This window comes from Trichoplusia ni, chromosome 2, assembly GCF_003590095.1.
Source record: "Trichoplusia ni isolate ovarian cell line Hi5 chromosome 2, tn1, whole genome shotgun sequence".
NCBI classification, from domain to species: domain Eukaryota; kingdom Metazoa; phylum Arthropoda; class Insecta; order Lepidoptera; family Noctuidae; genus Trichoplusia; species Trichoplusia ni.
In genome coordinates, this window is record NC_039479.1 from 19342828 (window position 1) to 19368664 (window position 25837).

General features: G+C 35.1%; 5 protein-coding genes across 6 annotated transcripts in view; 2 read left to right on the top strand and 3 right to left on the bottom strand.

The window, feature by feature from the left end:
- On the bottom strand, positions 1-4270 carry LOC113508553 (alkylated DNA repair protein alkB homolog 8). Its single transcript, XM_026891667.1, has 8 exons — positions 3667-4270; positions 3354-3594; positions 2961-3278; positions 2501-2660; positions 1918-2176; positions 1492-1647; positions 718-882; positions 1-436 (listed from the first exon to the last, which is right to left on the bottom strand). The coding sequence occupies exons 1-8, from the start codon at positions 3760-3762 to the stop codon at positions 29-31; spliced, it is 1803 nt and encodes a 600-aa protein (XP_026747468.1). The 5' UTR covers positions 3763-4270; the 3' UTR covers positions 1-28.
- Positions 4271-4272: 2 nt separating this feature from the next.
- On the top strand, positions 4273-5970 carry LOC113508556 (phosphatidylinositol N-acetylglucosaminyltransferase subunit A). Its single transcript, XM_026891670.1, has 2 exons — positions 4273-4433; positions 4521-5970. Exons 1-2 carry the CDS (start codon positions 4416-4418, stop codon positions 5817-5819), a joined length of 1317 nt encoding a protein of 438 aa, XP_026747471.1. The 5' UTR covers positions 4273-4415; the 3' UTR covers positions 5820-5970.
- Positions 5971-6030: 60 nt separating this feature from the next.
- Positions 6031-9330, bottom strand: LOC113508559 (clathrin light chain). 2 transcript variants are annotated; one of them, XM_026891673.1, is made up of 6 exons: positions 9074-9330; positions 8640-8783; positions 8087-8198; positions 7019-7030; positions 6405-6593; positions 6031-6327 (listed from the first exon to the last, which is right to left on the bottom strand). In XM_026891673.1, the coding sequence occupies exons 1-6, from the start codon at positions 9231-9233 to the stop codon at positions 6321-6323; spliced, it is 624 nt and encodes a 207-aa protein (XP_026747474.1). In that variant the 5' UTR covers positions 9234-9330; the 3' UTR covers positions 6031-6320. The 2 variants fall into 2 exon arrangements, with proteins under 2 accessions (XP_026747474.1, XP_026747475.1); XM_026891674.1 differs by lacking the exon at positions 7019-7030 and having other exon boundaries at positions 6036-6327.
- A 208-nt stretch (positions 9331-9538) lies between these two features.
- LOC113508558 (growth arrest and DNA damage-inducible proteins-interacting protein 1) lies at positions 9539-10912 on the top strand. Its single transcript, XM_026891672.1, has 3 exons — positions 9539-9910; positions 10059-10294; positions 10644-10912. The coding sequence occupies exons 1-3, from the start codon at positions 9610-9612 to the stop codon at positions 10848-10850; spliced, it is 744 nt and encodes a 247-aa protein (XP_026747473.1). The 5' UTR covers positions 9539-9609; the 3' UTR covers positions 10851-10912.
- Positions 10913-11191: 279 nt separating this feature from the next.
- LOC113508562 overlaps positions 11192-25837 on the bottom strand; it is a 29841-nt gene continuing 15195 nt past the window's right edge. The window contains 14 exon segments of the mRNA XM_026891676.1: positions 11192-11414; positions 11567-11671; positions 11758-11983; positions 12487-12643; positions 13192-13340; positions 13769-13858; positions 13935-13999; positions 14497-14675; positions 15219-15393; positions 15618-15794; positions 16247-16434; positions 20302-20469; positions 21486-21615; positions 24155-24293. Of these exon segments, the coding sequence (XP_026747477.1) occupies positions 11259-11414; positions 11567-11671; positions 11758-11983; positions 12487-12643; positions 13192-13340; positions 13769-13858; positions 13935-13999; positions 14497-14675; positions 15219-15393; positions 15618-15794; positions 16247-16434; positions 20302-20469; positions 21486-21615; positions 24155-24293 (2104 nt within the window). The 3' untranslated portion in view covers positions 11192-11258.

A 25837-nucleotide genomic window follows, 5' to 3' on the forward strand; every position in this document is an offset into this window, starting at 1 on the left:
GAAAGTACAAAGTGTTACCTCAGTAAATTTATTTTTTCTTACATACAACACACCAGTTACCCTCTTCGTAGAAACTGTCTTCGATTGTGAAATTGGCTTCTTTACATAGTTCGTCTAGTTCATTTTCTTCAAAAACGTGGTAGTACCTTAGTAACGTGTTATCTGGCTGACTTGATAACTTGTTTTCATTTACTTTTCTAAGTTTCCAAGGCACTAGTAGGTCTTGGTGTTTGAATTGCGTTCTGTTCTCGTGAACTGGGAGGTTAACACCGCCCACTGTCACTTGTGTTTCGGGTTCGGTCTCATTTAACTGGTCTTGCTTACTTTTTAGGAGGTAATTTGATTTTGTTTGATCTTTCGCCCAGACTGTGATGAGTGCGCGTCCGCCCTTGCGAAGTAAGCGGTATATAGTTGCTATAGACTGCAACCTCCTTGCCTGTACAAAAAAATAATCATTTACATTTAAATAAAATAAGCTGTTTGGGTCCTTGCACGGTAAGGGGATATTTAAAGATAAAAAAAAAGTTGGTTGTTACCATGATTAATTCAGTCTTCAATCGCTTTTTTTTTTTATACGTGTCTAAAACTTAGTCGAGCCTACTCGATTGTACCCCTCTGGTGCCAGGTGCAGAAGTTCGGTTTCATAATTTCGCCACTAATGAAACTTTGTAATGTAAGTATATTTCATTATAAGTATATATACATAAAAGAACATACCGGACTACTAAAATGGTGTATAACAGCAATACATATAACAACATCAGCTGTCTCTTCTCTCAGCGTCGTGTTGAGCAGGTCCAGTCGCACGCAGTCGGCGCCGCTGATGCCTCGTATGTGCTCTTTACATTCTGCCAGTAGACCTGAACTACGCTCTCCTGCAATCTGAAACAAGATAGATTTGCCTTAAGGAATATCCATAAATTCCCATTTACCTATACTTTTTGCATTGGTAGACTTTGACTTACACAGTTTTCAGATAATTGTTGATTAGAAGATACCGGTTTAGCAACGCATTTAAAATATAACTTGGTACCGGTTTCCAGAATACTCGAAAATGGTGTTGAATCCAATCATGAAATAACAATTCTATAATATTGAAATCTTCCCTCATTACTGGAGGAGGAACAACCGAGCTATCTGATTGCCACTAGTTGTCTGGAAAAACATTGGAGATAGTAAAGTAACGTTTTAAAATATCCATTTATCTCTAGCGTGACATCTCAATATGCGTCGCTCTTGTATACAATTGTCAAAAGAATTTAACGAAATACTTATTATGCTTGCAATTTAAAAAAAGACTCCCGCATTAAGCCATTAAATCCTTGTGTTGCGGGGGGTTTCACAAACATACAATTTAAAGGCACAAAGACGCAGAGACTCATTACAAGCATTCGCGGGGTTCGAAGCCGCGACACGTCGCGCAAGTGGGTTTGGCGTGATGGCGGCAACAACTCGACTATCCGTGCGGCGTGCGGTCATATTAAAACTAACCTGCACAATATCATTTCGTCTCAATATATTCTTCCCGTTCCCGCAGCCTAGGTCGAGCACCACACTGCCTGAAACGACTCCCTCCATGAACTGAACCACCTTGGGCCAAGGCTTATGTCGAGTTGTACTGAAGTGACCTGCAATTTGTTCGTACACCTACGAAATTAAAAAGCTATCATAAACTTGAGCTATTTTAATATATTTTTAAATAATCAAGTTATTAAGTAATGAATTAATAAATTAATAATTCCATAAAATGGGGTTACTTGAGCCTGATTTTGTTTTTTTCTTACCGTAACTGGGACAGATTGAATTTAATATGATGTAAACTACTATTGCAACTCCCAATTAGAACTTATCACTGACAAAGGTCCTTATGCACAAGCAATAAAGTTCATTTTTCAGCAAACTTTGAATAGTACTAACCTGATGAACATGTAATTCCTCTAAATTGGAAGCAAGTTTATCTTCTAGATTATCTGGTGACACCTTCTCCACACTATCACATAGCGTCTTGTATTTACATTGGCAAGGGCCACTTCTAGTCCAACGAAATGTTAGCGATATTCGTGTTTGGCGCTGTTTAGTATCGCTAGTGATCACTTTGATATTTTTGCCGTTTTCCGAACGATTTTCTATCACTGGGTCCCAAGTTCGTGGCTGTATACCGTGTTGCCAATCGTATCTGGAGAAAGTAGTAACTTTTATTAGACTGATTCGAGTGATTATTAGGTTAGATTAAAATACAAAATGTGAGGTAAGAAATTCGTCCAATTGACATGACCATTGACCTCTTTACAGTCGGGTAAAAAGTGGATAAACAATTTGGGTATTTTTTTAACCCTAATATTACAATAGAAGAAAGGTAAAATACTAACAACATTAGGTCTTTATCACAAAAGGTCTGTTATTACCTCATAAACTTAAGCAACTAAAACAACTTGATCTTGAGATACAGAAAAACATTTTAAAAATTTAAACAAAATATACAATTTTCTTATGAGATTACCTTGCCTCATCTTGCATAACAAGTAGTGATCTAGATGGAATTAAAACTGGAATGTATTTCCCACTGTGATGCTTCCAATCCATGACTACATCAGAGCCCAGTGATAGAGACAGTATTGTGTCTTCAAAAGGGCTGTGTTTGTCTACATGAGAGGGAATTCCTGAAAAATATATATATATTTTTTATTCTTAGTTCACAACACCAGTGTAAGTGACCAATGAAGAACTTATATAATTAGGAAAAGTGGATTAGCTAAGGAACAATTCACTGTATTTTATCCACTGTGAGAAGCTCTCTACAAGCTAGTATAGTAAAAAAAAAACTAAAATTGCATGCAAGTGGCCTTGTGTGACAAAAAAAGTGTTCTTATTTTACAGAAATAATATTTGGAATCTTTCTTAGTGTAAGATTCTTATGTGTCACAAGTTTTTTTTATATCATTAATAATAGGATATCCCACCTTGTCCTGGTTGATATTTATTCACAGTCAGCTGGTCAGGCACTCCAACATCATACCCCAGCTCACTTAGCCTTTTCCATAAAATATCACACTCATTAGGTATTTTGTCTATTAACGGATTATTTAAATCAACATCATTACTCCCATATCTGAACTCATAACCATAGTGTCTCACTAGACGGTTTTTCAAGTTATTTGATTCTGGATTCCAATCAAAAAGTTTTAAAAATATTTTTTCATCTTCTGTGGTTATAAAATTATTCAGCAAATGTAAACCTTTAGGGTTCTCATGCTGGCATATTACTTCAGTATTTGGTACTGAAAGAATCACATATAAATATAGTGTCAGGAATCAGGATTTTAAAAAGAAATTAGCTTGTCAAAATTCATTACCTGTTTCAACAAAGTTCATATACAATGGTGTACCATTCTCATCAGCTTTTGCTTTACCATTATAAGTATCATAAAATATTTTACAGTCATCACATGTCGGAAACACTAGAAAAGAGTGAGACTCTCCTTTTTCTGTAATGAACTTAGGCAAAGGTATATTCAATTTTTTCTCCTGTATTAGGCCAAATATATAATCCTTTTCTAAGCCTGTAGCCTGCCCAGCATTACAGAGTACGAGATACTATAAAAAAATACTTTTGATTACTTTTATTCAAGATATCACAATAATTTTACATTATAATAGTAAACATACCTTGCCAGGTGTTTCCGTGCATACAATGCCTTTAGAACTTTTTAAACGAGCAGCAAATCGCTTTCTTTTTCGAAGTGATTTACTTTCATCGTTCATCTTTTAAAACCACCTTATTATATTCAGTAAATAATAAGCCCCGTTTACAATAAACATAAACCTAACCTATAAATTACAGGTTATCCAGCTGACATTGACGTTGGCAATAAAGGAGATATCACACTGAAATCTGAATCAGGATTTCCGTTTGTTAGTGCGTGGTCTATGAATCAGGATCATCAAAATAAAGCAATGTATTAATTCTCTAAATTGGAAGAAGAGTTATGAAAGATGAATTTTATAAATTATTTTAAATATAAGTTAGGGAAGCCTTTTCCCAGCTGTAGAACATTTCAGGCTGGTAATGATAAAGAGTACCTACATTAATTAACGCCTTTTATTCCTCTTAAAATGAGTCTCTTGGGTAGTCAATGATCTCGGAAATAATATATGTATGTGCGTTTGGATCACTTGTTACGTTAAGTTACTTAGGATTTGCAGTTAATTTTTTTGGCAGTGGTGTTTCTATTTTTGTTCGCATTTGTTTACACATTAGGTATTTGTAGTAGCAACACTGCTTCTATGAAAAGCAATGTCTTCTGTGAAGTGTCAGATTTCAAAACAAAAATCACTATCAATCTACGATATCAATACAGAATACTCTAAAACACAAAACTTGTGATTTATAAATTACTTTCATTGGTTATTACACGATGGGTGCTCAAAAAAAGGTATTTTTTTCTTGTTATATTTGTTTCTTGTTTTATTACAGTAATAATGGATATTATTGTGATGACTAACCTCTTTCTCTCTTCCAGGATAATCGTAAAAAGAACAGAAGGCACGTAATCTGTATGGCTTCAGATTTCTTTTACCCAAATACGGGAGGAGTGGAAGAGCATATCTATAATTTGTCACAATGTTTAATTAAACGCGGGCACAAAGTAGTTATAATTACTCATTCATACGGTCAACGAAAAGGAATTAGATATTTAACGTCGGGACTCAAAGTATACTACTTACCAATTCGCGTATTTTATGCCCAGTGTGTTCTGCCTACCATGATATGCAACATTTCTTTGATAAGATACATACTGATCCGAGAATGTGTCGAAATAGTCCATGGTCATTCAGCATTCAGTGTCTTATGCCATGAAGTTTCAATAATAGGTAAATTGATGGGCTTAAAAACTGTCTTTACAGATCACAGTCTATTTGGATTTGCTGACACATCTGCTGTATTAACAAACAAATATCTACAAATGTGTTTATGTGAGTGTGACCACTGTATTTGTGTATCACACACTGGAAAAGAGAATACTGTACTAAGAGCGAAAGTGAAGGCACACAAAGTGTCTGTTATTCCTAATGCTGTTGATGCCTACAATTTTACTCCAGATCCTAGCAAAAGAGATCCCAATGTTATAACAATAGTTATTGTGTCTCGTTTAGTGTACAGAAAAGGTGTTGACCTAATGGCTGCTGTTATAGCAGATATGTGTCCTAGATATCCACAACTCAGGTTTATAATTGGAGGAGATGGGCCCAAGATGTGGCTCTTACAAGAAGTGAGAGAGCAAAAAGGATTTCAACATTGTGTCACTCTTTTGGGCAGTCTTAAGCACTCAGAAGTCAGAAATGTTTTAGTTAAAGGAGATATATTCCTAAACACATCATTAACTGAAGCTTATTGCATGGCTATAGTTGAAGCAGCCTCTTGTGGGTTAAAAGTTGTCTCAACCAGAGTTGGTGGGATCCCTGAAGTGTTACCTGAGAAAATGATTTATTTAACAGAACCAAATGTTACTTGTCTAGTACAGGGAATAGAAAAAGCTATGAAAGACATAGAACATGGTAATATATTATGTCCCTATGTATGCAACAGCATGATAAGGAAAATGTACAGTTGGATGGATATTACAAGGCGGACAGAAATAGTTTACAATAAGATATCCATGAATAAAGATAAGCCTTTAGGTTTACAATTACGTAACTACCTCACTTGTGGTGTGTGGCCATTTCTATTAGTCATAAGTTTAATGTATTTGTTATTGAAATTGACTGAAAAAATATATAAAAGAAAACATATTGATATTGCAAAAGATTTAAAGTTATAGTATGTGTGGGGAAATGTGGTTATTTGAAAACAAGAATTATTCCATTTTACTCACTCAAGTTTTTTATGACTAGGTTTCAAATAGCCTCATTTTATCAATCATACATTATGTAAGAGGGGATAGACAAGGGTTATGAGTGTTTGTATGTGTGGTGTGGATGGGGTAGGTAAATTAAGATATAAGATCAAAATATTACCAAAGAATTAAACAGTTTTATATTTTGGAATGATAATTATTAACATTATGAACAAAAAATGTTACGGCACAACTAGTCCTAACAATAGTTTGCCATTATGATTTATTTATTATATCTATATGAATATTATATAAGATTTCAACTATGATTGTTATTACATTCCAGTATTATTAAACAGCAGTGGAACAACTTTATATTAATATATTTTTCCTAAATTATAATTAAATGTGATTTTCATATACCGAGACTGATGATTAGGTACAACTTTTTGTAGTTTAGTAACACTGAACATCTTCTTTAAGTATTCAAGCTCTGTGAACAAAAATAATCATTTGAACATCAATTAAATTTTCGAACTTTCAAATTGAATTATGGTTTTTCGAACTTACACTTTAGTGGTGCGAGGTGGGTGCTTAGGTCGCACTCCAGACTGTTTCAACTGCAGTACGATGGAGCGTAGACGCGCCACATCGCGGCCGCGTCTAGGCCCGAAGTCGCAGAGCTCAGACACGCGAGCCCACTCGTTACCATCCTCAACAGTGCTCTCCGAACCGCGCGCTAAAGCTTTTTCGGCATTTCTATACAGAGAAAACTCTATTAGCATTAAGAATACAGTGCCTTACTCTGTAATGGAGGTTAATAACAATGTGTTTTATTTCATAAACTGTGAGAACATTTTACACAGATGTAATTAATTTATCCCATGGTGTTCTATGAAAATGTGTAACTAACTGCCATGTAAATGTATTACAGTGGTTGACTGGTGAAGGAACACAAATGTACAGAATTTATTGTAACAATATAAGAGTTTAAAATAGAACAGGGGGTTATTACATCATCCCTCTCTTAGTCCCAACACCTATCATAGACAATATGAAGTACCTATCTAGACAAACAAATGACTGAACATTTTACAATACATTATAATTATTGAACATTTTACCTGGTACCACAACCCAAAGACCAAGTTAGTTATTTAAACTTATATTTTAGATATACTCACTTAGCTGACTCCCTGACAGCATTGAAAAGAAAACATTCTTATTAGTCTTAACTTGGCCATGCAGTTATATATTTTATTAATTTAACATTTAATATCCAAGGAGATTATATTTTATTAATTAATTTATAGTTGTTTAAGATAACTTTTAATTGACATTAGGATTCAGTGAACTTCAAGATATCAAGGACCTACTTAGTGCATTTTTGTGACAAATGTACAAATGATATTATTCCTATTTATTACAATAAACATTCAAATAAAGTTTTTTTTGTTTTGTTTCAATAACAATTTGTGTTTGTATTTCCTATGTTATGTTACAAAATAACAGAATAACATGTACATTTTTAAATCTACCATTAAGAATTGTATTATCAGCTGCCATGCAATATTATGAATGACTATAGTACCTAATTGTTCGTAGTCATGCTGTTTTTTTTAATAGAATTAGATCATTGACCATGGACTTAATGTGTCCATTTGGACATGCTTTCGCCGTTATAATTTAGATACACTAAAGAGTGGTTTAGGTACTTAAAAAAAATAAACAATGTTGTTGTTTTTTTTTTATAATAAATAAGAAAACATTTGATATAATAATGTTAGTGCTTTGTTCTAATTGGTAATCTTTATTGTTGTTTTTATATTGGTCTGAGTTTTGACTCATATTTAATTTAGTTTTAGATGAAAAGAGACTCCGAGATTGACTACCTTTTTCAAGCACCTAAGCAAATAGAGCATAGCTTTTATACGTTTTTTAGTTGTTTTTTTTACTACAAATAGCAAACTCCATGCAGTATGCACACATGAAAAGAAACTAATAAATAAATATATGTCTTTTGCGGTCTAACCCTTCCCTTAATATCTGTCTTCCAAAATGCTTCTTCTTTTGGAGTAACAACCTGCCTGATTTCATGCATAAGCAAAAATGAAATTAACTTATCAAGACATGGACAAATAAAGATTGAAACATTTTTCATCACAAGTAGTAGTACAATTTCTCCCTAATATACTCTTAGAAGTTTTGTCCTGTAGAGTGTAAAATTACAATATGGTGATAAAGAGACATACCTGTTAGCTGCCTTAGTCTTGGCTATTTGCTCTTCATGTGTTTTGTACCAATCTTCAAGCTCCTTTTTGGCTATTTTAAGCATCTCTTCTTTCTTCTGTTCTTCCTCAGCATCTGAAAAGTAATCGTGTTCATTGTGTTAAGTAGATACTAAATAGTAAAAATCAACATTTTTAATTGACTTCCCAATTCGGAATATTACATAATGAGAAAGTAAAGTGTATGTTAGTGAAATGAAATTGCTTGCAGAAGTTCTACTAGGACTGAGTTTAGATATTGTTTAATGTAATAATTTTAGTATGCAGTTTTGATAGTAACATTATAGATTAAAGAAGATGAGTAGGTAGTAGCTCATGTTAACTTTGTATCATTAGGGAACCACCTAAATAAACAATTTCTGTTTAATGAGAGAACAATTGATATTGATATAACAAGCTTTAGAGAAGCCACAGCAGAGGAAAAACGCCTACAATGACAGCATAACAAGTTTTATTGGTGATGTAATATTATGAAGTACATAACAACATGAAGATATAATATGTGAAGGTTCTGTACCTTTTTCTTCCAACCTCTGTTTCTGTTCTTCGCGCCATGCCTTGATCTTCTCAGGTTCCTCCCTCTCCTGTTTGAATACTGACGTCTGGATCGGCTCGTCGTCTAGAAGCCCGTTTGAATCGAAAGCTGATGCACTTGGTACCTCTGTAAACAGATTAAGATTATTTTCAAGAAGGTACTTTTACTTTACATACATACTTGAGTTTCCATAACATCTTTAGAATGAAATATCGACAGTAAAGTTAACAACTTAAAACGATTACTTTTGAGTTTTTACAGCAAATATTTTGTGATGTTTATCTAGGCAGTGAAAGATTTCGAGACAATGAACTGAAAGAACTCACTACACTATGATTTCCGAGTATTGATTTATTATTTTCGATCGACGGTCATACCAAAAATTATAATTTGTAGGGTATTGAGTAAGAGCTTACCAACAAAATCGTCCAAGCCGTTTGAGGAGGATATTATGGGGGGCGGAGCACTGGTTTCCAACTCATCTTCAAGTCCTGCAAGCTGGTTCTGTTCGCGAGCTAAGAACTCGGCTGCAGGGTCTACCTCGGGTTGAACGAAATTATCACCGAAATCATCCATATTTAGACAATAATTTTACACGAAAAATACAACCCGAGACCTATGCAAGAACTTCAACTTAATTAACAAAGCAAAGACAAGATAAAGCCCACAGCGAATGAAGTGGAAATACATTGACACGATGACAATTCATACTAATGGTTACATTACAATTTCACACTTACGTGATGGATTTAAGATTCAAATTGGATTGTTTATTTGTTTTTAATTGGTGATTCACGTTTTTCAAAACTGGCTACATTAAGTTCCGATATAGATTTTCTTTGCCTATGCCAAATTTACGTCAGCTGTCAAACAAAACGTCATTGTACCTCTCAAAAGCAAAACATAACCTAAAAAGTTTCTAAGTGCTCCATTACAAAAATATTAAATTAAAATGAATTTGTGTCTTCGAAAACAGTATTTCCGTCCAAACCTCATAGGTTCATTATTCCGTTTCGCCACTACGTCAACTGAAATCGTGGAAAATGACCAAGTGTTCATAGATGATGAGGAATCTCAGGCTAGAGAGGCTGAGATAAATCAGAAGAGGAATATTTCTAGACTGACACCGGCTCATTATAACTTGGTAAATGGACGAAAACCTTACGAAGAACCCAAGAGTCTAGCGCATCTGACTGTTAAGTATAACAGAAAGATGTATGGAAAATACGGTAGTGCAAGTGGCGTGAACCCAAGTACGTATATAATTTGTCAATATCTAGCTAAGATCTATTTTGGTTACTAAAAAGAATATAGTTCTCTCTTTGTTATCCAACAGCTACTGATTACCAATCCTTGTCAGATGGAAAACACCCTAAAAAAGTGTATTTCTTTATTCTCCAGGCATATGCTTCCCATCAAGGCAGGATATCCAAGAGAAGATAGAGTACGAAGCTGTAGCATACCCATACACAATACAGCAGATGATGGAGTCAGCAGCACGGCAGAGGAAAGAAGAAAGAGAGAAGATTGAAAAGAGAGACAGAGATGTAGCTGCCAAGTTTGCTAAGCTGGAGCAATGGAAGAAAGAACTAAATGATAAACTGGCCAAGAAAACGGCTGAAGTTTCTGCTGCTAAGGTAAGATATTGTTTGTATGAAGCAAAATAATGATGAATGCTGGTTCATGCTCTTGGCTGAAGATATATCATTCCATTATTAAGACAAATTCACAGAGACAAGAAGACAGTTCATACATTGCTTGGGAAAAGTTTATCATAATCTGCTTGACAAATTAATCTATGAGTCTTTGTATAACTGCACAATAATCAATAACTTTTCATACTTATTGTTCCTCTTGTCAAAGGGTCATAGTCCTTCTGTTTATCACATACTCTCTATTGGGTTAATAATGCATTAGCATTAGTGTGTGTTAGATACACTGTTCTGTCTAAACTTTTATATACTTATCTGTTTTATACAATTCCAGGAAAAGAAAGAAAGACTAGTAGAAGAAGTAAGAAGACACTTTGGTTTCAAACTGGATCCTCGTGATGAGAGGTTCCAAGAGATGTTAGCCAAGAGAGAGAAGGAACAGAAGAAACTGGAGAAACTTGCCAGGAAGGAGGCCAAAGAGAAGATGATGATCGCAAAATTACAACAGAAGAATGTAGAGCTTGCTGATGCTAAGAAGTGAATAGGTTAGTTTATGTAGATTAGTGTATCATAATGTTAGTGTAATAAAAAGATTATTTAAAAGATGTTTTTCAGTTGTTGAAATGTACTACTGTCCAAAAATAGGTATTTTTTTCCAAATTTGTGATTTCTATATTTGGGCGAATTTTGCTTAATTTGTGCTAAATTTGGTTTTATGCAAAACTCCCAATTCAGCCATATGTTGATGTTAACCACCATTTTGTGCTAGGTACCAGTTATTCCCACCTTAAAAAACGAGTCTTTTGGATTCACCCAAACAGCACAGCTGTACCTACAGTTGTTGCAAAAGCTTTTACCCAAATATAAAATAAAGTCTATAAAAAACAAGCAATTTGTTTAATCGTACATAAAACATGTTGTTCATAAATAAATACGTAAAAAACGCGAGTCACGAGCTGTCTTCGTCGGAGGACGAATAGAGAGCCTCCCTGGGGTTGATGGCGGGCGCGGGCCCGGCGCGCTGCGTCATCTGCGGCGAGCACACCAGCGTGTCCGAGTCGCTCACCACGCTGCTGCAGGGGCTCGACTGCTCGTATACATTATTCTGGGAAAGAAAATGCTTATCAACCTTTTGTTGGACACAATAGTGTCCTCTAGTGGTCGTAATACTCGTAATACAGCTACTGCATGTGCAGATATCTTGTCGTTTTTGTTTGTACAGGTAATTAGAGAGGGGACAAAACTCCAAGCACTTACTTTTTTAGGCTTTGTTTGCACCGAGATCATATCTTCCAAAGTACTTGAGTCGTCACAGTGCTGGTTTCTCGTGTCACCGATTTGTCTTTCAATCATTTCTGGTTTCTGCAAGCAAAACGGAAATTTTATAAATCACTGTGTGCTTAATTTTCATGGAAATCACAAGGCTTGTATTTTGTTTATTTTTTTACCATTTCAACAGCATCCCTCCTCTGAATATCACTTAGCATATGCGCGGACTTGGTGGTCTTGTTGACCTTCATGTTGCCCGCGATCTTTTGGTGCGAGCTCTGCGCCCTCTTCGGTATAATATTGACACGCAGCTCTCCACCGTATTGTGATTCTTCTGATTCCGGAACTTCTTCGATCGGCTGCTGCTCTGGTAGTTTTTCCTTAGACGCTGCATGAAGACATTGTCTGAACACGAAAAGTAATATGTTTTGAATAAGTTAATTACTTTTGACCAGCGCGTATTTTTGGGCAGAAATTTTGCTATTGTGGACGCACAATCCAGCTTTATAGTTCATTATTAACTCGATGATTGGTTACAGTAAGGTACATGGTACCATGCAAAATTTGAAACAATGTGCAAACAAAAATTTTACAGATTGTCTTTTTACTCTATCTAGTTATCAACTTCCACTATTGAAATAAAACTACTTTTACGGATTTTATCGCGGTTTAATTTTAGATTTTAGTTCCCGACGCCCGTGACCATGATACCTGCAAAGGTGTCGAAACGTCGGGAAAAAAAAGTAGTTAACTAAAAGTAGTTTTATTCCACTACTCTACTATTTCTACTATATAATGGCGGACCATTAGTCTCAGAACGCAAATTACTGTTATAAAGCTGTTTCCGGAGAAATACAAAAAAATATCGCACTTTTAGATTCAAAGAAACAAACCTTTCATTAACATACCCGTAGCACTGGTTATTCTTAATGAAAGCGTATATATCTTTGAAGGCCTGTTGTATGTATGAGAGCGTGGTCTGGTCGATAGGTACAGAACTTGATGAGCCTGAACTGCTTGAAAGATCGCCCGATCTCGAACTCGCTTCGAATGAGTGTTCTGAACCTGGAAAATGGAAAAAAGAATGAGGAACTCCTGGCTTACCTATGTATAACTGCAAAAGTTGATCGATCACAGGTAAAACTACTACTAACTGATACGGTCGGCACGTAGTTGGCTGACCATCTTTGTCATAACGAGTTCCTCCGTGTTTCGGAAGGCCTGTCAAATAGTGGGCAAGTGGGTCCCGGCTGTTATTCATACATCTTTGACAGTCGTCAGGTGTAGTCAGAAACTAAAAAGTCTGACAATCAGTCTAACTAAGGGGTATCGGTCCCAGGTTACTTGTTAAGGAGGTCAGATAGGCAGTCACCTATTGTAAAACACTGTTACTTAGCTTCATCCGGGTAGACTGGAAGCTGAACCCCATTACCCCAACATAGTTGAGAAAAGGCTAGGACGACGAAGGGGTAAAAACATGATCGACTCCATTCACCAGTTGTACATTCAAATTTCATACTTCAAGCATTTTCTCCTCTTCTAACCCTTTTTCTTTTAATTGAGTCTATTGGCTATTTATAATACTACAATATGGCGGAGAATCTATTGGTCACCTGAAGATGCTGCACAGTTGGCCCACAGTCGTATCTGCTGCTGTTTTAACTGTTTCATTTGGTCCACTAACTGTAGATTCAACTCTTCGAGCTGTTGTCTGTGGGATATCTCCTCTTGTAGCTGTTCTTCTAGCACTTCCGCGTAATCCCTGAAGGTAAAATATTAGTTACCGCTGGTTTCTGAGACTAATGGATGGTAATGGTAATGGAAAAGACATTGTGTCAGGCCAGGCGGACATGGTAGGATTAAGCTTAACTCCTTTAACAAAAAATAGAACAGAAAGCACAAAACATAGATCAGGGTCTGTAGAGAGATCTTTGCCCTGAGTAGGCCAGAAACGGCCAAAAGAAGAAATCATGTTCAGACTAGAATTTTACGGGAAGTGTCCATTCTTACTTCGTCTGCTTAGACACCGCATTCTCCATTTAGCACGGTTTTATACTACGATCGCGATAGACATTCAACTGACGGTGAGTATTCTCAGACCGATAGTTAAGAAACCTCTTTTTACCTATCAGTTTTATTTTAAAGTCGATAGTTTGTTTAAACATTTTGCATATTTACTAGAGTACTTACTTATCTTTCTTCACAACACTCGCCTTAGTTACGTACTTCGTGGGTGTACTTCTTACGTTAGATACTGCACGGTCTTTTATTACTCCGTTTCTGCGAAAATAGTACAACAATAAAAGAGGCCGTATACTTTAAAGCTAAAATAATGTATAGACACTAAGAAACTAACTTGGATGTAACTGATTTAATCAGTTTCTCACTCGAAGACCCACTGACGCTGGCAAGCCATGAAAACTGGAACGGGAAAAGATTAATTATTAAAATACTAATTATATTAATCCCTACTACAGTCGTCTACTACTTCGTTGAATTATTGTTTTAGTATATGACTTTTCCCCGCACCGTACATGAAAAATTATCAAATTTCGGTAAGCAGGGTCACCTTCTTCTTAAATACTTCAGAAGGACAAAGTTTTTTTTTCCGGGAGCTGTAACTGTAGATACTTGAAAGCGTTCATACTTAAAAGTGGTTATTAAAAAAAAGTATAACAGCCGCACAATGGAATTGATGCCTTGTGTCGAGAGGGGTTTTAATATTCAAGTCACATGCACAGACATCCAGACTTAGAACTCGTGGAACACAAAAATGCTTGTGAGAGCTCGAAGTCAAGCTCGTTCACAAAGTGGATTTAGCGTGGTGATCTTTATCTTTACCAGTACGCTTTCCGTGCAGTCACAGTAATAATGTTTGTTTTTGCCTTTCGTAAAAAAAATAGAATTATGTAACGCACCTTCCCTTCCATCCCTCTCTCGTTATCCCGGAGCGTGGATCGAACTTTTGATAAAGTCTCGGTGGTCACGTCGGGATTGTTCCTCATGTCTAAAACTACAAGTGTTGTGTTTGACGTCATCATTTGCTGAACGGCTAATGCCGTATTTTCTGTTATACCACAGTTTTGGATGTCCAGCGCTGAAAAAAGGTTATGAATTATTTTAAGATTTTATGCGCGTGGGTTTTTATGTGTCGATCCACGGAAAGCAATGGATATAGGTATTTGTTTATTTTTGCCGCTCTAGGCACCTAAAGCGGCAAAAATAAACAAATACCTATATGCTTTTAGAAATACTGGTACAAACAATATGAATGTAGAGTATAGACTGAACATGTCGTACGGAATTTTGTTATTATTAATACCTAAAAAAATTCACGGCTAGGGTAAAACATTTCCAGTTTTCTCCATCTGTAAGTGATTCAATGTTCTAATGTACGACTTGGGCATAGGCCTCTCCCATTGCACGCCACCGGGTTTGAACTTCAGCTCCCCAACTTTTTTTTTGGGATAAATCGCTAATGACGGCCTGGGGATATGTTAGACTCTCACCAGCTAAGAATACCTCGAATCCCTTAATCTGGCTGAGCCAGAACCAAGGGATCGCTCGCGTGTGTTCTGCGCGACTCTAGCCTACTATTTTCCCATCTGGCTATAGGGCTATAAATCTATGTCTCCCTCACCTTTGATCCACAAATCATCGGAGAGCACATCGAGCAGCTTGCCGACACCGATGTCTCCAAGCTGCGGGTTGGCGCACACGGTGATCCGCCGCAAGCCCGCCATCGCGTCTAGTTCCGGTAGCCTGTAGCGGAGCGTGTGCGTCCAGTTTTCACTATACCTGTGGATTTTCTGGTACTGGAACAAATCAATCATTTATAACGATATTTGAAGCTCAAGCGAAAGCTGAAAACTAAATTGGTGCATAGGTACTGCTAAGGTCGCTTTGAGAGAATAAAAAATACAGATCTGAAAATGAGACAGCTTCTGTCGCAGCTCTGTAACCAAGTGGTTGTTCCCACTATGTAATGTCAACTAATACTAGTATTACTAACTCAGGTTTCATAAAGAATTATTCTTACCTTGACCAATTCTGCTATATATCCAGCCCCGAGCGGGGTTAGCTCACAGCCAGATAGGTCTAGCGTGAGGATATTCGGTAGACATCTAATCGACTTGCAGATGGCAAGGCAACCAGCGTCGCCGATCAGACAGCGAGGCAAGTGTATGTGTTGTAGAGAATTATTTGCTAATAGGGCCTGGAAAATAAGAAAATCTGGGAAGAGTTTGTTTGTTGACATGTAGGTACAGTTTCGATGTCGCAAATCGATTTGATTGATCAATGGTAAAACGTAATGATGACCGAATGATGTATTTCTGTTGCTAGCTTGCTGTGACGTAAATACTAAGTATAAATAAAACTTGAAGATGGAATACAGAGCCTACATTGATTGTGAGCCCAACTCAAACTTTTATTGATATCTATCCATTATTTTTGTAGTTTATTTGAAACATACAATCACCAAAGTCCAATCAGATTTAAACATGAAACGACGGAGACTATTTTACTCGTTAAAAATCTCATGTTCCTAACCGTTATTCTAATTGATTGCATTTTGTTGTTGCCACTACACTAAAATCTAGCAGAAATCAAATAATTCTGTTGCGGAATGTACAAGAGAATAATTTCTGAATAATAAAGTTTCCTTACCTCACATAAAGGGTTTAAATAAGGTATCCTTAACGGCAGTCCCTCTAAAAGTAGGCTCGTCAACAGTGTGGTATTAGACAGTAGCTGCGCCGTCGCTTCCACTAAATTACTTAGCATAAAGTTTGTGAGGATCACACAGCGCTTGTTTACTGTTTTCGCCAACCTCTCGCAGTCTATATGTTCTAACACTGTAAAATAATTGAATTAATTGAATGCATTGGCCGAAAAATTACTGCTAGTTTTTTCTGACATTGCTGGATAGAAAATATTGTGTCCTTGCTTAGTAGGGAATCATCCTTAGGTCGATATTTTTCAAGTGGATTCCCACTTATTAAACATTCCAATCCTTATAACCGGATCAGGATATGAAGTAGCATTCTTTCTAATATATATATAGAAAGTCATCATCCATCGAAATCGATAAATCATTTAACCAATTTAGTATAATTCAGTAATAAATTCATGTATCAACTTCCACACAATATTAGGTAGTAGGTACAGTCGTTTTGTATAAAATTATAATTTATTAATAAAAAATACGATTTATTAGAAAATTCCATTTCCTAAGCTGAGTCAGTTATGTTACCCGTTTTGACTTGCTGTCGACACTTTACAGAAACTGAATGCAGGCTTAAATCACAGCTGAGTGCATTTAAAATAGGTGGCCAGTCCGCATATTTGATTCTATCCACGCAGAAGTCCAGCACCTTGCCGTTGCCAGACGGTATGACATTGTTCAAGGGCGTAAGGTTCTGCAACTTGCAACACTTCAAGTAACATTGATGAAATATCCGGCTACTCTTCGACTCGCTCCCTTTTCCGACCATGTTCAAAAAACAAGTAAAAAAACATTCAATCACAAATAATACCGTGCAAAACGGCGCGGTTGTTTGCTCGTAATATCGTTAAAATTTTTCTGCAAATATATATGTATTTTGATGAATAATTGCTCAAAAATATAGTAAGACGTCGGTTTGAAATCAGAACATACGTGACATTGACGTATGTTTATTTTTTAAATCTCTTAGCTTTACGATGGTCGCGATAGGATTTACTACGACCGGTACGTGTGCACGTCATTCTAATGACGTTTGAGTACCAAGCATTTGAGATTTGCTTCACTTTCGCTCTTTCTTCTCGATGGACAAACATGCCTTTCGACTTTCACAGCTCAACAACTGACATTTTGTAGCACATCCCTATTTAAAAAAATATGCATAGTCAATCGTGGACGCGAGGTGAAAAGAACAGCCAGTACATAATTTTTCATCATAGGTTATAACATTATACTATAAATACCATATTGTATTGTGAGGGAATTAAACAACCAGAAACGTTCATTTTATAGTTTTATTAAAAATATTTTTGTGACAGTCGTTTACAGAGTTCTTCGCTGATAACGCCACCAATGACAAATATCTGATAAAAATAATTTATAGTCGAAGTTAAACCTTTGGAAGACGCTTTTTGGTATTTTAATCCTTAACACTTCTAACTAGAAATGAAAGTCGATTGACATTCTCACTAGCAGAACATTTGATCAGATATTTCATCAACAACGAAACTTTTAACGATACTATTTACAAATAATATCTAATTAACCAGACCATAACATGTATATAATATTATAATCAATACTTATCAAACCTCCTCTATACCAGGGATAGACAAAAAAGCTGCACTCATACATATGGTCATCACACTAAATATAATCATGTTAGTAGTTCATGGAATGTCCACCAGAAGTCGCCACTAAAATTGGGTGCAAACACTGCTGTTCAGTTCAGAACACACAGTCAGATACATAAGTCTTTAAGCATTTCTCGGAACCAATACAAAAATATCGATATTAAATGTATCTTCAAAAGGAAATTACAAATTAAACTCATAAATCAAGAAAAAGTAAGAAGAAAATGCATATTGACTTGTCGTTAACCGTAGACATTAAATAAATAAATTTTGGTATCAAATAGTGATCAACATAATTCGTTCAGAATAATCCACATCCCTGATATAATAAATTAGAGATACAAATATAAGGGTAACACATGGTAACATTGTTAAGGCACTTTACACCGAACTTATCAACAAGTCTTAACAATAAGGGTCTTACATCACTAGATCATTAAAATTTGTCATCTGTTGTAAATAAGAGAGCGAAACATGTTGTCTAGTGCGCAAAGACCTTTGTTTTAAGAGTAATCAACTAATAACAATTGATATTTAAATTATTAAACTAGACCTTAAAAGAAGATAATAACTTTTAATAATCTTGATATCACATTAGAGTTACATGCGATGTGATGAATTGAAGATGTTATTAAAAATAAATTAATGAAAACCTGGGCATAACCCTATCTTTTAAAGAAAGTCTCCTATAGTTGTGAAAGAGCAACGTCACTCAACGCTGTGTAGAGAGACATTTCGCTTTCATAAATGCATCAGCATAACTTTAAAAGGCGTTGCTAGGTATAATCCAATAGCCCTACTTCAAAGGTTTTGGAGAAAAGAAAAATAAAAATCAATATCGAATGTTTCCTTCTAATATCAGGTCACTATTTTTACGAACTCAATCCACCACACCAAATATTATAAAATAAATTAAACTAAAATAATAACACTGTCACCACCCAATATTGCGTCGTTCTCTTGTATTGATAAATACAATTTTTTAACAAAGACATTATAAAATTCAAAAGCTCTGATTGTACTGGGAATAATGTTGCATACAGTAAAATATGTTTTATAAATATGGCAATACCTGGAGGTAGATAAGTTTAACAAAATGTAATTTTTGACATGTTTTTCTGTTTTTTCTATGTCCTAATTTGTTAACTTATTTACCACCAGAAAAAAAGAAGGTGATAATTTAACACGCAATGGGAATGACAACTTGAGAATTTTAATGTATAACATTTAGAATAAAATTCCTGTAATATTCATAGCCTTTTTGACATAATACCTAAAGTACAATAAACAAAATACCTATTAGATATATACATGTTTTGTTACGTTGGTTTATTTGCATTGTAACGAGATCGGTACTTTATTTAGTACATTTTAAGCCAGGATCACTTGACTAAACACTATCTACGGATACAAGAAATTTAACACAGATGTCTGTTGAACAGTATGAAACTTTAACGTTCATAATATGAAAAGAAAATAAGATATTTGGATGAGACAAAAAGTCTTTCAGGCTTTGGTCCATTTTAAAGTAGGGTAACTTGACAGTGATAAATAATTATAAAGGAAAAAAAGTTGGAACTAATAACCTTAATAAAGAATAGATAGGAAAAGTGAAAAAAGAAACTGGTTTTACAAGACTATTTTGTCATTTCAAGAAAATTAACATGATCCCAAAGTGTAAAAAATAATATTACCAACAAGGCTTCCTGTTGGCCCTGTGTCCCCTTATACGCCCAAAAAGGACCGGGTCTCTTCCCAAAATGAAAAGACATAAAAATAAAACTGAAAATTCTAAGCAAAGTCTATGCGAAAACCAAAGACGTCTGCGAAAAATCTCGTATCACGGTACATTAACGATATAATTTAAATCATTCGCTTGATCAATCACAAATCACTGGCTATTTGTATGTTGTTACATTATGCAGAAACGTGATCATATCTAACTTTAACGCTTTATGTTCAGCAATCTATTTCAATATTATTCTTAGAATATTGCTGTTATGTAATAATTTTTATTTATATTCTCATCTCTTGGTAATGAAAGTATTAGATCACGTTTAGATCTTGAACACGCTTATTCCACGCATGGTTCTGATGATATTATCTAATACAGATAAGCTATAATGTCCGATATAGTTTTATGATCGTTTTAAGAAAGTAGAAGAACATATTTATAATATATGATTGGAACGTTGATATGTCAAATATGATCACATTTCTAGTAAAACGTATTTTTTTCGTTTTCTTTTAGTTTAACTAAACATTGATAGTTGACTATCCTTCTGATCTTATATTTTGTAGAAATAATTTGCTTTGTTTTTGGACCAAAAAGATAATCGACTAGAGTATCGATTGTAATCGAGTACTCCACTATGCTAACTCGATATAAGGCCCTCTCCGATCGGACTCCGGTTGGTCGCCATCGCTATCAGAGTGCGACACCGATCGCCTGGCGTTCCACTCGCTCTCCGGGTCAGAGAATATGTTCCTGTCGGCTAAAGCGTCGTCGTCCATAGCCTCCATGTCAAAATCGTCTGTAGACAAAATAATAAATTAATAATAAGATCTTACCACAGTTTCATGTAATTATTGCGGGCGTGGAAGAATCATGAGAGTTGGAGAATGGGCTGTCACGTTAATATTACAACTGCAATATTTTTGAACAACTCCTGCAATACAATACCACATGCACAACAATATCCAGGTCAGGTCATCTCAAGACAAGGATTCGTGAATCCCATAAACGCTTGTCCTACGCGGGGATCGAAACCACGACAGGTCGCGCACAGTGGGTTTGGCGTGGCGAAATCAACCAAACCAAAACCAACTCCCAAAAAGTCAAATTAATATTATAAAAGACGTGGTGGTAAGCCTCCAAATTCCAAACTAAGAAGGGCCAGTACTACAGTAACCAGACAAATGATAAACATACATATATTTATATTTTAAATACAAACATAATATGCATGAATAATAGCCAGTCACAGATAAATAAATGTTAGTTACAGGTGACTGATGGATTGCATTTTTGGAAGTGGTATATTTTGTTAATGAATGATCACTTACTTGTGCGAAGCGTGGGAGTGACGAAATCTATGAGAATCTGGGGATGAATAGGATTAATGGAATTAATGAGATGAAAGGTGACAAAGGATTTAGGAAGGTATAGTTCTAATGAATTCATGCATGAGAAATGTGATGAAGCAGACTTAATGTATTATGAACATACATAGGATGTTTAAATTATTGTCAATCTTTGTTGCTGTAACAGTGATAAACCACAGAAAAAAGGGCCAACAAAATAAAGGGAATCTTCATTAGTGTTTACTGCCTGAAGTGAAAAAAAGTACAATAACATTTTTATGAAACTTAAGGCAATCTTTATTGAGAACAAGTTTAAAACTATCCCTTTTTACAAACTTTTATTTTAAGTCTTGGTCTGACACAGTATAGTTATTATACCCAAAAAGTTTCCATTTGCATTATAAATACGCCATGTAATATGTACAATGACGTCACCAGCCAGTAAACAATAAGAAGTAACACTGACCATCATCAGCAATGAGTTCGCCGCTCCAGTCGTTGTCGAACTCGAGTTGCTTGTTGACGTCGCGCTCCATCGGCGACTGGACAGCATCCGTGTCGGCGTCCGTCACGTCGTATATCTCCGTCATTTTCATCTGGAACAAATAGAACGGTGTTAATTAGTCAAGAAGTAAAAACGTAGAAATTGTTATTGCTATACTCACGCGTATTTATCGAGATTGCCCAACTTGTTTCGGACCCAAATCGGCAAATCCGATAAATACGAGTGAGATACCGTTTCATCATTTAATAATTTAATTAGAATGTCTATGAAACTCTTCGAGACATACGGTTTAAATTACGAATTACTAAAGTTATTTGCAAAAGAAGAGGATTTTGTTTTTGTCCAGTCATTAATGGTAAACCGACCGATTGGTCCATGACTTCTATGCATTTGTTGAATAGGAATTTTGACAAATATAAATAGTTACTTCTTGCCTAAACGGCAGGCTAATCATTATGATTTATTTACATTTGCTTGCGGAATTCGTTTTAAAACTTTGTTTCTTAAATAACCTTTGTGCTGTAACAATGTAATGATCCAATTGTATTCATTCAACTTAACAAAAACAACGAATTGCATAATATATGTAAATTCAAATTGAACTTATTGTATTACAATTTTATTGAGGACAAACTTGGATGTCACAATATTCTATACGTATCGTGATAAAACATATGAGTTAGGTAGATTAGGTCAATAAAGTACTGTCCAAACTGATAAAAAATGATAATTTGTAAAATGAAATATCCTGACGTCAATTAATGCCAGCCCTAGAGAAAATATAGGACAAAATTTTATTTTCTAGTATGAATTTAATTTATACTTTACTTTCTTGTGTCAAATTATAGAGTGGCCGCTTTATGCTCTTGTTAATGTCTTATAATTATCTTGTAGATCTTAAAAACAGTTGGAACCGATTATTAGGTAATTAGATGATAACGCAACTGATTTACAGATACTACTGTTACTAGATACTAGAACATTCCTCATTACTTTGTTGTAATATTAAGCAACATGGATTGACTATGTCTTGTAAAACAGAAACGGACAATTCTGTTTAATGTTGTATACACGTAACAGTTGGGTAGTTCGTCATATCCTGACACACACTATTAAAGACGAAAACCCGTAGTAACGCGGGTTTGATCCCTGTGTAGGGCAAGCGCTTGTATAATCTACGAATGTTCATTCTGAGTCTTGGCCTAGTGCATGTGACTTGAATGTTTGTGTAACCAACAGCAATACAAGGATTGAATTCCTTATTACAGGAGTCGTTTTAAAGTGAGTTTAGTTATAAAGTTAAACAAACACAAACAAAAAAAGCAATGGAACGGGCCCAGTTGAATAAAGACACAAAACTATAAACATCTGAACATCACAAATAAACAAAGAAACCGCTGTCATATTTATAAACGATATCACCTATTACTCACGCCTAGAACGAAGTTCGAACACGATAATTTAATGTAAACATCACCATTTTCTTCTAATTAATTATATACTTATTCGTTAAAGAAACAAAAAGGAAACTTTCTTAAGAAACACGTCTATTTACAAAACTGTGACGTCATTTTATTGATAGATTAATCGAAGATTAAATTATATATTTTATTAAAGTTTATATAGCTTTATTCGTTGTAAATTATGATAATTTTGCTGATTATTTAGATTAAAAAAGAGATGACAATACATTAGGGTCTGATATAATTTAAATAATATCACTTTTGTGCAATAGTTTGTCCGTAACAATTGTTGTCCTGAATCTAGTTGATAATATAGGAATTGACGTGTGACTCATATACGTACATAGTTGCAAATAACAGATACTATTTGCATAATATTTCAATTAAAACTGAAAAATTACAGGACCTTAAACAATAATTATTTACAACTGATCCTTTATATTAGCTAATCTTATCCTTTAATATGTCCGCCTGACAGATTCGGTGAAAGTTACAGGGTAAACGATAAATTTTCTCAATTAAAAACTGACAGATAAGTCCAAGTCTTGAATACAGAAAAATGGACAAACAGTTGTCAAGCACCATTTCCAATGCACTAACTGTCAGGGTTAATCAACATGACATCTAATAATAAGTACTAAGATCACACCACATGTAATCTTGAGTAAAAGGTAAACAACCAACGATTTCTTTCATCCAGTGATTATCGCGATAACCCTTCGTACGCGGGCGGTCGCCCGATGCCCGCGTCATCATCGCTTACGCCATTGGCCGCCGATAGCGCGGGTCAAGTATGCTAATTAGAATCACTCGGGATATTGGCAAACAGAAAGTCGGCAGCACGTTTTATAAAAGCAAGTAAAATGAGTGTGAATATGAAAACATTTCTTACGATTGATTGAAACTTGCCAATATATTAAAGAGGTCAGTTTTGATGTTACTAAATGAAAAATTAGGAAACTGTTTGCGGAATCATTATTCGAGTCTGATTTATAATTGTGTCCATTTAGCTTTCAATCTATCAATTTTTTCATCTATATTGACTTGCTCTTCTTACCGGAGCTAATGTACAAAATACTTTAACAGGGAAAACGAAACTCCTTTGTATCACAAATTCGAATCCATATAGATCCAATTGGAATATACAAAGATGATTATAACACCAACCTTATTTTCACCATCCAGATAGTAATATGCGAGCAATGCTTCATTATGTGACGTCACGTTCAGAATGTGCTCGAACGTGTCGACGTCGTCGTGAGTCGTCCGCATGTCGCCGTATGTGATGCGGAACTCGCTCGCTCGCCTGATAAAAGAAAAACATCAATTAGCATTATGCAGATTTTAGGGGACAAACGCGATAAAGGAATTAAGGTCTAGCACTAAAGAGCTAGCACTGATTGATAATTTGAGGTTTGTAGTAAGATTTGGACTACAAGAGGACAAAATGCTTTGCAGGACGCAGTTTGGTAGAATTTTTGGAATGTGAGACGAAAATGAACTATTAAGGACTATGATACCATTGTATTCCTGTTTTTACAATATCAATGCATCCATTGTTGAATGTTTTCAAATTGAGTTTAGAGACCGCACTCTTTTTCGGGATTCTTGAATAAAGCCAAACAATCGATGGCATGACGAAATCGTATAAATATTTTCCAAATTAAAATTACAATTTCTAAATTAAAATCCAACATTCCAACTTTAGCCAAATGATTATCGGCAAATCAGATTCCAAACACCAAAACCGAGTATTTCGCTCGAATCGACGGCAAATCATTGCTCAAGCGTGTCTCATTGGCAATACTAAAATGTGAAGGAAATTACCCAAGTCCACTTCAGCCATTTCAGGATGAATAAAATTAATTCACGAAATATCGAGGTCAGTAACCAACACTACGTTATCAACTTTTAATCTATCGTTGCGGTATGAAGTCAAATATCTGTGTGTTATTGTGTTTTTATCAAAAGAGGTTACAGTTCACGTTACGATCTTGTTTGTTATTTCACTACGTAAGTTCCCGCGTTGTATTTGTTATTTAGCTTATCGTGAACAATGTGGGTGTTGGAGCTGTTGATTTTGAAAGGCATTTTTGCTCTACATTCGTTCATTCCATCGGTTATACGTAAAATGCCGCATGGGCTGTTCAGATACATTTTTTAAGACGTTTGAATAAGTATAACGACGTGTAAAGCTTTGTTTAAATATTATATTAAAATGTACATTAGCTCCTTTTAATAATTGATTTTTGTCAGCTCATTTTGAGGCGATGTGATGTCATTCAAAATTCTCATCACCATCACGATAAATTTAATTAATTAATTAAATCTTAACAATTTTCCGCGGAAATATAAACTTAATAACGTAGCAACGGTATTCAAGAGCAACTAAGCATAAGGTTATCGTTTTTAATGTTTTCTATAGACTAAGAAGAGCGCCGTTTATCGATAACTGATAAATATTTAATGCATAAGATTAAATTATAATTCATGTGAATCATGAAATCCCAAGGTCGTGGATGACGTGGAAGCAGTAAAAAAAGAAACAAAGAAACTAAAAAAAGTTTGTAGAGTCAGCAAAAAAAGGCGATAGGAATCACCAGTATAAATAAAGTAAGTAGATACATATCGGAATTGCTTCAAATATGTATAATACTGATGTTGGGAAAATTTTCAGTAAAATGCGGACGCTACTTTTTTTAGCTCCAAAACTAATTAACCATATTTGACTGTATTCATCGGTCCTGTAAATCGTCTAGGTTTTTATTCGTCGTAATAGATTTTTTCTGCTGACACTCCGTAAATCAGCAGATATCCAACATAGATTGTGTCAAAGATCATAGTTCAAAT